The sequence below is a fragment of the Sebastes umbrosus genome, chromosome 5, assembly GCF_015220745.1.
Source record: "Sebastes umbrosus isolate fSebUmb1 chromosome 5, fSebUmb1.pri, whole genome shotgun sequence".
NCBI classification, from domain to species: domain Eukaryota; kingdom Metazoa; phylum Chordata; class Actinopteri; order Perciformes; family Sebastidae; genus Sebastes; species Sebastes umbrosus.
Window position 1 is genome coordinate 10,618,155 of NC_051273.1, and position 14,273 is coordinate 10,632,427.

Here is a 14,273-nt window from a genome sequence, read left to right on the forward strand (position 1 = left end):
TTCAAAAGAATCATCTTACATATAAATTAATTTTACATAGAAATGTGTGGCTACAGTACCTGATCGTCCACTGCCTGGGCCATGTAGTGGTCTGTATTGTTGGTGTACTCCCAGGAAAAGACGATGACTTCGCTGGAACATTCTCGTAACAACTCCAGGTCCTTGGGCGGACAGGGAACTTAAAGGAAATGGATATTTATACAATTATTTAAAATCAGTTTTCTAAATCCCACATCAGATAGATAGATAGATAGATAGATATATAGATAGATAGAGATTGATCGACAGATAACATTATAAAGGACAAGAGAGGTAAAAGAAGAAGAAGAAGTAAATGGGGTTAAATATCAACATCAAAGGCGAGCTTCTCAAATCCCTTTTCAGGTTAATACGCCCTGATACTGAAGATTATGCTCCAGTGTCGCTTTTCACTGTATGAGGTTTCAGGTTTAACACAAACACAGGCTCATTCTTAGCAGCCTGAACACAACACAATATGATATAGACAGTGGAGCTCAATGGGAGACCCAGTTTTCAGAGGAGAGACCTAGTGATGCACAAATAACGTGTGAACGTAGACACCAAACAAAACTAGGAGGGGGGCGTTGTAAACAGCTATTCCCAAATGACTGCTGACTGATATGACCTCAGTAATCCTTATTCTGAGGCAAGAAAGCAACAAGATTAAAGGTGTATCATGTTAAACTGAAAGAACAATCATTAAGAAGCAACTGAAGTCAAACCTAATAAAATATGTAGCCAAATCTTCTTAAAATCCCTAAATTTCCAATGTAATCTTCAGAATCAGTCGTCACGTTGGTGGGATTTTAATGTCAGAATTCAAATGTGGATCTTTGTACCATTCAAAATAGTGTAAAAAGTCTTCATTCAAGGCTATGTAAGCCCAATAAGAGCTGTAACATAATTTATTACACAATGAAATCAAAATCATCTAAAGATGACGCCATTTCCTTTTGTTTGTGCCTTTAAGCTTTTCCAAAATGATCACCAGATGTTATTTAATATTTTCTCTCAAGTATTAAATGGCTGAACACTTGAGATGTAACAATTACTCGTCATAAAATCATGTTCATCAGCGGCATCCAAGTCACGACAGCTTAGCGGTGGCACAATGTGGTCCCAGGGGTGGGGTAGGATATAAAATCTCGACCGGGCTCTCTAACAGAATAGAGTGATACATGAGATGAAAGGATTAACTGCCTGCAATAAAATAGATAGCAGGGTGGAGCAGTAAAAATGTTTGTCAGCCAAAAGATTAACGAACACAGAGCCATTCAGTCAGTTGACTGGCATTGACGGGTTGGTTACTGGTTAGTTGGATAACCCACTCTTCTGGAAAAGTATAACCAAATCCAGAACTGGTTTTATTGGCCCTTTTGGCAACTGTAATCTGCTGGTTGACCACATTTTCTCACCATTTTTGTTATTTTTTCAGACTTAATTTCTGCTTCCTATTGAATGACATGCTGTTCATTTCGATTTGTATTCCACATTGCCATAAATGTGCCATTTGGTAAACAGAAATGAACACATAATAACAAATGGTTTGAGAGAAATTCAAGGGTATTGTAGAACGTCTGGGTAACCAACCCAATATCACACCAAACTGTGTAATAGATACACCTGTTCACCATCGGACAGCAGTGTCAGTCTTACGTTTTGCCTCGTATAGACGTGAATATTACACTCCTGTATTAACGTGCAGTACCAGCAGGGGGCAAAAAAGCCACTGATTTTAAGGTTTAGGCAAGAAAAACACTTTGTAAAGTTAAGGGAAAACGTCAAGGTCACTGACTTAGGATCAGGCAAGAAAACCACTTAAGGAAAAACATTATGGTTGGGCTAAGGTAAAACACGTACGGAAACAATGTAACGTCAGCAGGGGAAACACATGACAAACATCACGTGACAACCGTCACTACAAAATACATCTCCCGGTCTCCCACTTGAAAGTCCTGTGTTTGAGGTCAGGCATGTAGATTCAAATTGAAAGGGGCACTCCACTGATTTTAATTTCAAATGATTGAAATTTCAGTTTACTTGTAATGAAGAGTGCGACTCGGCCTGTGAAACAGTTGTATAATGTCTTCTGCGGCTCTGGAGGAGCTTTCCAAAGTCTAACAAAATAACCCTGATGATGTCATAGTGATCAGCATCCTTTTTTTAGAGATGTCAGGATATCTCGCCCTTTGCTGCTTTTATTTTGACCATTCTTCTTTTTAATGTGCCTGTCACATGTTTCCTAACTTTGTGGACGTGCAATAGTGAATTGCTGAAATACGCCTGTAAGGCAACATCACCCAGACAGTTAGAACTTTTTTTTCCTCTCCTCGTCTTCCTGCTTCAGTTTTCAGCTTTTTTCTACTGTAGTTTCTGTAGGGGCTTTGACTTGATTTAAAAAGACATGGCCAAAAAGTTAAATTGATGGTGAATTAGTTTCATTACTAAAGCATCTCACTAATACAACAATTTCAATTCTTTACTTGAGAGGAAAATCCAGCTCCTGATATGATTCAAGGACGATTTTAAACTGAGATGTGAAGAGAATGCTGCCTCTATATACTTTGTACTTAAAGTCTGGTGGAATAATATCCAGCAGGTTATTTTTTTTAATCCTAAACAACCACTGAGCTTCAGGACTCGGACTTCTCCTCCTTTGAAAGGAGATTTACAGCTAAACAGTTATTGCTGAGTCATTTGAGGAGGAGAAAACAACCACTCCCAGATGAAGAAAGGGCTGCAACAATGACTCAGCTGGGTAGAGGGTCACACACTGATCAAACTTCATCAAAAATGACTTTGGAAAAGATGTCAGTATGTGTGTCTTCTTTGTTGTATGTGTGTGTATTAGGGCTGTCCTTGACCAGAGATATTAGTCGACAAACACTCATACGTATTTGTCGACAAAGTTGGTTTAATCGACAGATCTGTAAAACTGAGTTTCTCCAAAAAGAGTCACACAAAAGCACCACTTTAAATCTTGTGTTTACCAGAAATGTGCTCATAAGTTTTTTTGGAAACAAGTCAGTCAGTGTGAAAAAGCATAAAAATGACTAATTAACTAAAGAAATCTTAATCGACTAAGACCAAAATGACTGATTAGTCGACTAACCAACTAAGACGGGGCAGCCTTAGTGTTCATAGGTGTTTATGTCAGATAGGTCGCCTAATAAGTTAATTGATACTTGTTTTTTTTCTTTGTGATAATTGCGTCTAACCTGTCTGTAAGGTGGCCGAGGTGGAGTTCATCATGTGGTTGCAGTTCTCTGACATGGGCGTCACATGCACCACGTAGCTCTGGCCGCAGCTCAGTCCGGTGAGCTCACAGCTGGTGCTCTCGCTGGTGCACATCAGCTGAGTGCCATTATCACCCATCGCCATGGCCTTGTAGGATTCGGCCCCGAACACGGCCGACCAGTGTACCATGGCAGAGTGAGTGGCGCAGGTGTAGTCCACGGAAACTGATGAAACTGGTCTCAGTTCTGCAAGCAGCACAGAACATTCGTTTTTTGTTTTAGTGTATGTGAGAAAACAACTGGACTGACATTTTATATACATTTTCTATCAGAAAGTGTCTGGTAAGAAACACTGATGGGGTGATTGTTGGCTGTGTGCCATCATTCACGGACAATTTTCTACACCAATCCTGATTGGAGAGTTGTTTTATGAATAAAAGTGTTGATTTGTTCTGTTCAAATTTATCACATTATCTCTGATAGAGACAATATACTGTCAAAGCTGTATATCCCATATTTAATATTCTGTAAAAAGACAAACAATCACCGTAGATTTCTGTTTTTCTTAGCTTCATGTTTACTTGACAGCCCTGACAACAAGTAGGTTGTCAGGGCATCTGAGTCCTTTTTCCCCTGAGGATCATATTCTGCATGTCTGAAAGGAACGCCTCAGAGAGAATAGCTGACCTAGATCATAATCACCAAGTTATTGATAGTGGTTTGGCTCTGCCGACTCACTGTTGGTGGTGTACGTGTAGTTTGTGGGCTCGCTCGGCATCAGGAACTTGTTGAATGAGGACACTGATATCAGATAGGTGGAACATGGGAGGATGCCTTCAACATCCTTCTTAGTGTCTGTGATTTTGTACACAGACGGACTGGTGGGTTCATCTAGATCCTGGATGACGACTTGGTATAACAGAACGCCCTCCACCGGCAGCCACGTTACCCTCGCCGTGTCCCGGCCGGTCTGTGTTGCTGCGACCTCCACCGGAGGCGGATTCACTACAGACAGACATAAGCACTTAGTTAGAGGGGATCTGATAATGTATATAACTGAATTACTTTTAATACATTAGTCTGAAACAGCTTCTTTGATCTCAAGAACCAAAAAGGGTCACTTCCTTTCAATTTTATATTCTGCAATTACAGCAAATGTCAAAGGTTCAGTTCACGTAAATCACAAAAATACATATACATATGCCTGTATTTTAATTTACTCAAAGCTGTGTCTTTTACGTGCCAAAGTTTTAAGATAACTGCCTCTGAAATTTGTCCACCAATACAATGGAGTTGAATAGAATTACTGTATTGTTTATGCAGCTCAAAGAATTGAAATATTACACTTGAAACCTCAACAGCACCATGTCATCCCAGAGACATTGTCACTGATAATACACACATTTTGCTGCTTTTGCAGGACCTATTTCTTCTGTAATGAAACTTGTGCGTTTGAATTATCCAGAGTAAATGGACAAATTGTTTCTGGAAAAGTTGGAAACTTTTCAGAACTTGGAGCACCACAAACACAAATCCATTCAGATTAACTGTATTGAGGTGAAGACAATAACCGAGACAGATATCTCAAAACACGGAAAAATAAACTCTCCATATGAAACTACATAATATTGTAAATAAAACTATCTGCATGGCTACATATTGTACGACTCAGCGTAAGAGAGAAAATTTGTATTTTTTTTGTTATTTGGGTGAAGTGGCCCTTTAAATATCATATGACTTTCCTTTAGTAAGAAATAGAGGCTCCAATGTTTTAGCCGCTTTCTGAATGTAGGGTCTATGGATAGTGGACGAAGACATATTTGTGATTTTGTGCCATATGACTTGAATTGACCCCATATTTAGGCTGACCCTGAAAATCTACACCCACATTTTGAGGAAAATGGAGAGTTTTTGTCACTTATATTACTTGTTACTTACTCTGGGGATGTCTGGGGGAGTTTAATGCAACATTCAGACATGTAGGTTAGCTGTAGTCACTGTAGACAATAGAACCCAGAAAACCATGATAACTTGACTCTTCTTGATCTACAGTAGTTTGACACTGGACTACATGTAGCTTTTTACAGCCATAACGCTTGATTCAATAAAGAAAAATATTTTTTTAAAACTTGACTGAATAATATCGTCTCATGGTCATTAATTACCTAACATTTATGCAGAGACTTGTCTTTATATGTACGTCCTGTATAACACCCACCCTTCCCTAAAAAAGATTTAAAATATAGAGAAAGGGATCACTCACAGGTCAAGATGGTCCTCACTTTGCTTTTGCTTCCGATGCCGGCCTGATTAATTGTGTAGACGTAGCACTCGTAGTTGGTGGAGGGCTGCAGGTTTCCCACCACAGCGGTGGTGTTGAAGGAGGTCACGTTGACCGTCTGTCCGGTTTCCACAGAGGTCATCAACAGGAAGTAGTGCTCCGTCGAGGATACCTCAGTCCACACTACCATGATTGAAGTACTCGACATCGCCTGGCCATCTACTATCTGCGATGTGGCGGGGACTGGGAGGAGAGAGTAAGGGAGAAAGCATCGTTTAGGATGCTACATAGTTGCGTCCGTGCGTAATGGCGCGTTTTGGGCGTAAAGACGCAGACTGAATTGGCTATTACATGACACATTACACTTTTCTTTTCAAATAACTCTTTTTGGAGCTCGTTTTATATGTATTCTTATAAAATTCTGAAATATGATGTCTATCTACAACTGTAAGTCACAATTTGACCCAGGCAGCGAATGGCATGGCGATGCTGCACAAACAAATAATAACAATAATCCCAATAACATTTTAATGTGTTACAACTATTCTACATAAATGTTGTATTAACTGTCTTTTTCTTTACCTGTGAGCGCTACATCTTCAGCCACACACACCACGGAGTAGAACTGAAGGACTTTGAGAGTCACACTATACTCGGTTCCTGGTCTCAGAGCCCTGACATCCTTCTCTGTCGAGGCCGCTGACAGGGTCACAACAATCGGTGCAATATTTGTATTGTTTATCACCCGAAGGTCCAAAAAATAGTTTGTTGCCCCAGTATATGGTTCCCATTTTACCAGAATCGACGAGGGGCGCGAGGACTTTGCTGACAAGATTTTGCAGTCTGTAAGAGATGGAAATACATGGCAGTGAAAATACAGAACATAACATTTGTAATTGAAGGTTACTGAGCAATAAACATCACAAATACACAAAAACATAATAATTGTTGGATGTGACATCTTTAGCTTCAGAGATCCTTTGTAAGTTATAAATATTGATAATATAATACTTCTTTCTTTTTTTTTTAAATCAAAGTTATTCCAAAACACAAATATTCTAAAATATTTACACAAAATGTCCATGTTTACTTACCTCCTGCACCTGTACTATGATGTATCTGTAAATAACAAAAGTGATTTTATCAATAACATACTATAAATATTTGAACACTAAATCATATCCATATTGTTGCGTTTTACAGGTTTTAACATTAAAACAAAATATATTTACCTGCTTTAGAGATACCAATGTTAAAGACGCTAAAAACACTAAAGCTCCCAACAATCCCATCTTTGACAGTGAGTGCGGGATTACAATTAGTTTAGTAATGAAGGGAGTCAAATACAAAAGGTGTTCTGGATTCTTTTGAGCTTCAGCCCAGCGTGCGTGGGAACCAATCAGTACGCCCCAAATGGGGACAGGCTGTCCCACCAACAGCCCCGGGCAGTCAGGAGGGCGGGATGGAGGGAGGGAGGGATGGATGAGAGTTTGGTGAAGTTACCTGAAGTCATGGATGAGAAGAAGGTCCCTCTATCTGCCCTTCTTTCTCTCTCTCTCTCTCTCTCTCTCTCTCTCTCTCTGACTCTCATGCATCTATCTGTTTGCATAACTTCCATCAAGGCGATTTAATCTCATAACTGATCAGTCTGCCTGCTTGTAGTGTTTCATTATGAAAGTAAGTTTTCCAGCAGCACTAATGTGTTCCTCTGATTTTCTTTGCTTTTTTCCACGCAGTAGTCTCAGACAGATTGTTCTACATCTTTAATGAGACTTTATAATACATTTATTATACAAGACTGACACTGTCCTCTGTTTTACTAATGTTTTGGGGGTCCTGCAGCCTCTTTAATAGCTCAAAAAACCTACGTATCATTGTTTTATCAGCTTGATACTTCATGATCTTTTCTCATTTTATCAGAAATTCACCGAAAAATGGCATGTTAGTTCTATTTGGGGTCTTGTGGAGTATAACATGGTTAAATACAGTGGATTTTCATGTGCTCCAGGTCAGTGATTGTTGTTTACAGTACTTTTTATACAGCATGACCCGTCCCAAATCTACACACACATTTGGATTTCCGTTGTTGGAGTTTTATAGCAGTCCATTAATAAGAGATCAAACTTCCTGTTGCGCTCCAGTTGACCCCAAATATAAGTAACTTTACTTTAAATGATAACATACATTTCTTTGTCTATGAATAACTTTCGCAAAACAAATGGAATATGTACTGTATTTGTTCATGCGTAGCCCAGATAACATAGAGAAGGTGAATTATTTCCCTATTTGGTGGAATAACATTGCTTTATGTTCATTTCTGTATTTTGTCACCATCAAATATTCAAGCCCAGTTTCTGACAAAGGGAAGGGTTAAGTTTTAGATTTTGGAATAAAAGCAGTTTAAAGGCTAGAGTGAATGAAACTAGGAAATTTAAGGAATCCATTGGTACCAACCATGTCATACTAGCTTATCGCGAAGGAGGCTAAATAATGCTCCAAACTTATGCTAAATTTTGGCTGGGAAAAACTGGCATGATCATTTTCAAAGGGGTCCCTTGACCTCTGACCTCAAGATATGTGAATAAAAATAGGTTCTATGGGTACCCACAAGTCTCCCCTTTCCTGCATGTAGTTTTTGCATGCAGGATAAATGTGTTATTTTTGCCAATTCTAAAATGGTGTTTTGGAATATGTCTGCATACTGGGATCCCTAAACAGTCTTGGAATTACATCAATTGTGTATGACTGGAAAGCTGAGACTCTTGTGGATCCAATGAGTCCAATTGTATTCATATGTGATAATTTTAGTCCCCATAGTAGCCATTTCATATAGTGGTGTGTTCTTTATACTATGACAGTTTTCCTAAAATTAGATTTAAAATAAAGAAATATATAGCTTTGCTTACAGTATCTCAATATATCACAATATATTGAATCGTAACCCCTGTATCATGATACATATTGTACTGTATTGCCAGATTCTTGCCTATACACAGTCCTAGTCGGGCTACAAGTTGAGACAGAGCATGAACATGATAACTCTTGAACAAACTGTGAATTGCACTTTGATAAGCTTAACTGATCAATAAATGTAACAGCGGCAACAAGAACAAAGGACCCAAGGGAACCAATAATGAGGTGATCCACTTTAAACCTCAGTGATTCAGTTCAAACTGATCACAGGTGCCAACATTGATCTTATCGCAGCCATATCATAACTTTTGTATTCAGAGGTCACAGTTTACACGCAGCTTGAACTTCCCTGACCTATTTACCCACCCCAGCCCCTTTGAATAGGAACAAGTTATCACTCATCGCATCAACCTAAGCAAGAGAGTGTTGTATAAAAACTGTCAATACATTATATATATCATTCATTTTCCATTTGTCTCTCTATGTTTATATTTAAGTTTAGGTTGTTTCTGTCTCTTTCCATCTGTCCCCTTGAATGCGAATCCTAGTTACTGTAAATATCATTAATCTGAAGGCATGCTGCGACTTCCTTCACATGCCGTGTTTCTGTGTTAACTGTCTTTTTTTCATCCCTCTAACAATACATGAGAACACAGTGAATGACCTGAAGAGAGGAAATAAAGGCTTGGGAGGGTCCGCCCGCGCAACGGAGACAAGTGCCACTGAAACCAAAGTCAGGAATGCAAACTTGGGAATTGGGACTCCATCTAAATGGGATGTCCTTACAAAATCACACCTGCTCGGAACTGTTATTAAGTTAAGTCTTTCTTAAACTGTTTCGCTTTTGAAGGTTTCAAAAGGTTCAGTAATAGATTTCAATGAAAAACGAAAGTTAATTTGCACCTAGATCGACTAATCCCTAAACTGGCTTTATGTAGGCTACATGCTGGGCTGAAAAGGATCTTTTATCACAGGAGAATAAAGGGCTATCACCTCCGAGTGCCTCATCATGTATTAGAAAAAAGGAAGTCAACACGAAAGTGGATACGGGCCATAAACATGCCAGGAAACTTTAGCTGCCCCACTTAAACTATAGAGCAATTTTGAAGCGCGGTGGAAGAGGACAAGTGGTGTGAACACCTTGATAGTTCATTGTATTTTTATGTGGCTGTGATATTGTTCTGAAGTAGACTCTGTTACAGGTCACAGGTATTGAGCATCTTATAATGCAACTACACAAACAGCGCCGGTTAGGTTGTTTTTCGGCTGCAGACTTCTCTGAAGCGTTAATAGAATTCAAATAGAATAGGCCAGGTTTTCCATCAGTACCACATACAATATGTTTAAGTGCTCTTGAGGATGAAAAAGAGGAACGTTTGCTGCTGATCGTAGCTGAATAGTGAACTCAAAGTAAGTATTGTGTAGAGAGCAGGCACTGATTTGGTATTCTGTTTGTCAAAAGATGTCTAAATGTCTTTGTTATAAGTGGGTTCAATTTGCTTGACAACTGAAAGATCAACATGTTCTCATCCCAACTCGTCACATACTGATTTGTTGTAGAAATAGGCATTACAGCAACAGAATATTGATTCATATTTGATCAGCGCTGCCTAGTTTGACCGTTTGGTTGTAGTTCGCGAGTGATTGACAGCCGGCTCATAGACGGCAGCTGGTCGGCAGAGTCCAGCTCTGTTCTGATTGGTTGTTTTCCTCTGGTCTGTGAAATCTTGCGGATGCCGTTAGCAACACCGGAGGACACAGAGTCACATGATTTTTTCACATGATGATTACATCAGACATTTTACAAGGAAAGATGACGCTAAGTATATGTAGTGTGCTTACTTTGATCTTTAACGTTGGATGGCTGTGTGTCTGGCCTCTCCGGTTGAGAGGCGGAAATAAGAATTGTTGTGTTTTCGTTACCTTAGAATGAGCCATTTATATCTACATACGGAGTGGGTCCTCTTCACGGACCCGGCTACCATGTTCCTACAGTAGCCCTGAACAGACAAACCAAACACTGGCTCTCGAGAGGACCATTTGACTTTTTACGTTTTTGCATTGGCCACCGTACTTCTCCTACACGCTTGGCACACCGGAGAAGTTTCAGTTGGTTGCAATCTGCAATCTCACCGCTAGATGCCGCCAAATCCTACAAACTGCTCCTTTAAGCCAAGCTGAGACGTTTGAGTAGTTACCTTTTCCAAGGTCATATAATCATGAGGACTGGTCATCAGCATTTTACTAGAACCCAATCAACAGTCCAAAACCAATTGAACCCAAATTTGATTTGCAATAATATGAATATAATATAATTACATTGATATGATGGAATTTCTTAATGTTGTAAAATAGGTTTCTTTTCTATTATTTGTGTTAATTTCTCAGGGCATTCTGGTACATTTATCTCACGAAGCCCTCCATAACCAGGCCCCCTCGTACCACACCAACCTTTTCCACCATCACGCTCCTTCCTGTAGCCGCCACTCCTCTGATGCCAACCTCCTCTCTCCACCACTCAGAACAAAGCGCCGGACCTGGGGCAACAGAGCCTTCTCCACAGCTGCCCCCTCCATCTGGAACTCACTCCCCAAACACATCTGAGACCGCTCCAACCTGTCCACATTCAAATCACAAATCAAAACCAACCTTTTCAGAACTGCTTTTAATGTGCAATGAATGTTGTGTGTTTTATGTACTTATGTTGTTTTTCTTTGTCAATTTTTACTCATGTAAAGTGTCTTTGAGTTTTTATGAGAAGCGCTCTATAAATAAAATGTATTATTAATATTATTATCTTTATCTCATGATTGTCACTGTGTATTTGGATGCAGATGCAAATACATAAAAAAAAGATGTTCTATGACTAAAGCCTTCATAGAAATATTGATCTTTATATCTGTGTACTTTCTATTGTAGAAGCACAAAAGTCTGGAGGTGAGGTTGAGGGATGAGGGGGTTGAGTTACCAGAATTTACTTCTAAGACGTAAATAGATTAGCTGGAATGGGAGGTGTCAGCTGACAAACCCATTATCATCCTTTAACATCCAAATCCTGTCTTACTCTACTGAGAGGAAAAGGTTTGAAATAAAACTCAAAAAATACTTTTTCTAAAATAATATTCACAAGAAATGTCACACATTTTCACACCGACACGCCATACCAGCCGTGATGCAAAATCAGGCCAGAGGCGTAAAGTGTGTGTGTGTGTGTGTATCACCTTTCCTAGTTCCTACCCCCTTGCTCGGACCACACCCATCTTCAAACTCGGCCTTCATTTTGATGTAGTTTTGTGACGGCATCTTACACGGTTGTGACACTATCGCAGTGACAAAATCTGTCCACAGACAGAAAGACAGACATATAAACACCTGTCAAAGTACTCAAAACCACCTCTGTGGTAGTTCCCGCTACAGTAGGTGTCTCCAGGACCACGTTTTGCCAGAATGACACACACACACACACACACACAGACTCACAAGGTGAAAACAATACCGGTGTCGCTGTCACGGCTGGTAAAAATGGAACATGAGTGGACCAAGGTTTGGTTTGAATTGACTCCTTTTATGTCCAAAATCATTTCCTGTCATCATTGAAAATCTGTTTTCCAGGAAAGCAGATATTTTTTCACACATTAAAGGGATAGTTTGGGTGTTTTGAAGTGGGGTTGTAAGAGGTACTTATCCATAGTCAGTGTATTACCTACAGTAGATGACGGTTGGCGTGACCCCAGCATCGAGAAACAGACAGGAGCGCCGACACCGGATCAAAGCAATGTAATGCTGTGAACGGGGATGGCAGAAAAACATGTTTTAGCTCATACAACCCCACTTCAAAACGCCCGAACTATCCCTTTAAAAAGAAAATCCATAAAGGAAAGGTGTTCATAATGTATAGATATGTGTGTCTGTCTTGCAAGGACACTATATAGTGTGAGATGTCTGCAGTTATGGCAGACATGTTAAACAATCTCAGTTTTTCAGACAGTGGGGTGTTACGTAAGCTGCTAAAAGACCTCCAGATCTTGTGTCTGAAAGAAATGCCACCTCTTTAGCTGAGTCATGTTCCATGATTAAGCTGTGAATGGCAACTATTCCCCAAAGAGAGCCACCAAAGTATCATTATTGATAACCTATACTGTTTACAGAGCACTGAGGATAATACCAGACTCATTCCTTTTGTGTTTCCAGGGACTTAAGCCAACTGAAACTTGTGTTGTGAAAAGGGTGCAGGGCGGCACGTGTTTCTGGGATGGGTGCCCTGTGATGCTGGTGGCTGGGTGTGTTTTAGAAGGCACTGAAACATTCAGCCATGTTTTCATTGTCAGGAGTGCAATCAGCTCATTGTTAATATGGTATTTAATTTGATATCCTGAGTTCACCATGGTGGTTGACCTCTGGACTGAGGGATAGAAAGACATTATTAGCTCCTCTATCTCCATTTGTTATCTCTCCTGGTGCTGGTGTTAAAGGTCCCATATTGTAAAAAGTGCGATTTTCATGTCTTTTATATTATAAAGCAGGTTTAAGTGCCATATAAATACTGTTAAACTATCAAAATGTAGGATAATATAGGGAAAAAATACACGCAGCCCGTATGTAGAAATTGTGAGTTTGAAACAAGCCGTTAGGATTTCTGTCCATTTGTGATGTCACAAATATACAATATTTAGACCATTACACGGTTTTAAACGCAAACATTCTAAATGTGTCCCAGTTTATCTCCTGGTTGCAGTGTATGTAAATAACATCAGCTAAACATGGACCCAAACTGGTGCCTAGCAACGCAATTTCGTTGCAATTCCGTTGAAATGCACTAAAACGGAGCGTTTCAGACAGAGGGTAAATACAGGTACATTCAGGTCGACAGTATGAGGAGAATAAAAGGTTTTCTTTTAAACATTACAGCATGTAAACATGTTCTAGTAGAAACACTAAATACAAGTAAGAACCTGAAAATGAGCACGATATGGGACCTTTAAGGATTTACTGTGACACCAGTTGCTAACATGTTAAGCTGAGTGCTCCTCAAGCACATCAGGAAAACATATTGAGAAAAATATTGTCAAAAACTGCAAGTTGCATTCTACTGACATAAAAGTATTTTCCAGAGCAATGAAACTGAGTCGCAGTAGCAACTCAGTTTCATTCATCCACTCAGTTTAGTGGACAGAAGATTAATAGTCTCTTTCTCACAAAATAAAATCAATACATTTCAGCTGTATTACTCCTTAGTTGTTACTTTAGGTTGACTAATTTTATTTACCTGCAAGGCCGCATCTTGGTTTCCAGGAAGTTGTGACGCACTTACAACCGCTGGCCAGTAGGTGGCAGTAAGTGGCATGATGCACTACTGTAGAGGCTGATGAGCAACTATGCCACCAATACACACTGAATAGCTGTCCCCTGTAGAGGATGACCAGTATGTGTGAAAGGTGAGAGTTTTATTTTATTTTGATAAGATCTAGGCCTATAGCCTACATTTCAACATCTATATCAGGGGTCAGCAACCTTTACTATCAACAGAGCCATTTTAGTCAAAATAATAGAAAAAAAAATCTGTCTGGAGCCACAAAACATTTGAGCATTGTGATGAAGGTAACACAGTTTATAGTCTAAGTATATAGTATATACGTCACATGCAGTGAGGGCCAAAGTGCAGGTGTACTACAGAGTATTAGGGCCACATTGAGGGGAAAAAACATCTGAGATTTCCAGAATAAAGTCATAACTTTACGCGAAAAAAGTTGTAATATTATGAGAATAAAGTCATAACTTTACGAGAAAAAAAGAAAATAGCTCGTAAAAATACTACTTTATAA

The 14,273-nt window shown here is 39.5% G+C and overlaps 1 protein-coding gene across 3 annotated transcripts in view; it reads right to left on the reverse strand.

Annotated features, from left to right (window-relative positions):
• LOC119488860 overlaps window positions 1-13,758 on the reverse strand; it is a 62,208-nt gene extending 48,450 nt beyond the window's left edge. Inside the window, exons 1-10 of one of the 3 annotated variants that reach the window (XM_037770821.1) lie at window positions 13,718-13,758; window positions 11,673-11,789; window positions 10,903-11,067; window positions 6,633-6,657; window positions 6,335-6,381; window positions 6,121-6,237; window positions 5,521-5,781; window positions 3,996-4,262; window positions 3,240-3,503; window positions 60-178 (exon numbers count right to left, since the gene is read on the reverse strand). In XM_037770821.1, coding sequence (XP_037626749.1) covers window positions 60-178; window positions 3,240-3,503; window positions 3,996-4,262; window positions 5,521-5,746 — 876 coding nt within the window. In that variant the 5' untranslated portion in view covers window positions 5,747-5,781; window positions 6,121-6,237; window positions 6,335-6,381; ... (2 more) ...; window positions 11,673-11,789; window positions 13,718-13,758. Of the gene's footprint in view, window positions 1-59; window positions 179-3,239; window positions 3,504-3,995; window positions 4,263-5,520; window positions 5,782-6,120; window positions 6,382-6,632; window positions 6,658-10,902; window positions 11,068-11,672; window positions 11,790-13,717 lie in introns of those variants that run through there. The other 2 variants (XM_037770819.1, XM_037770820.1) reach the window with 2 other exon arrangements.
• Window positions 13,759-14,273: the final 515 nt, after the last annotated feature.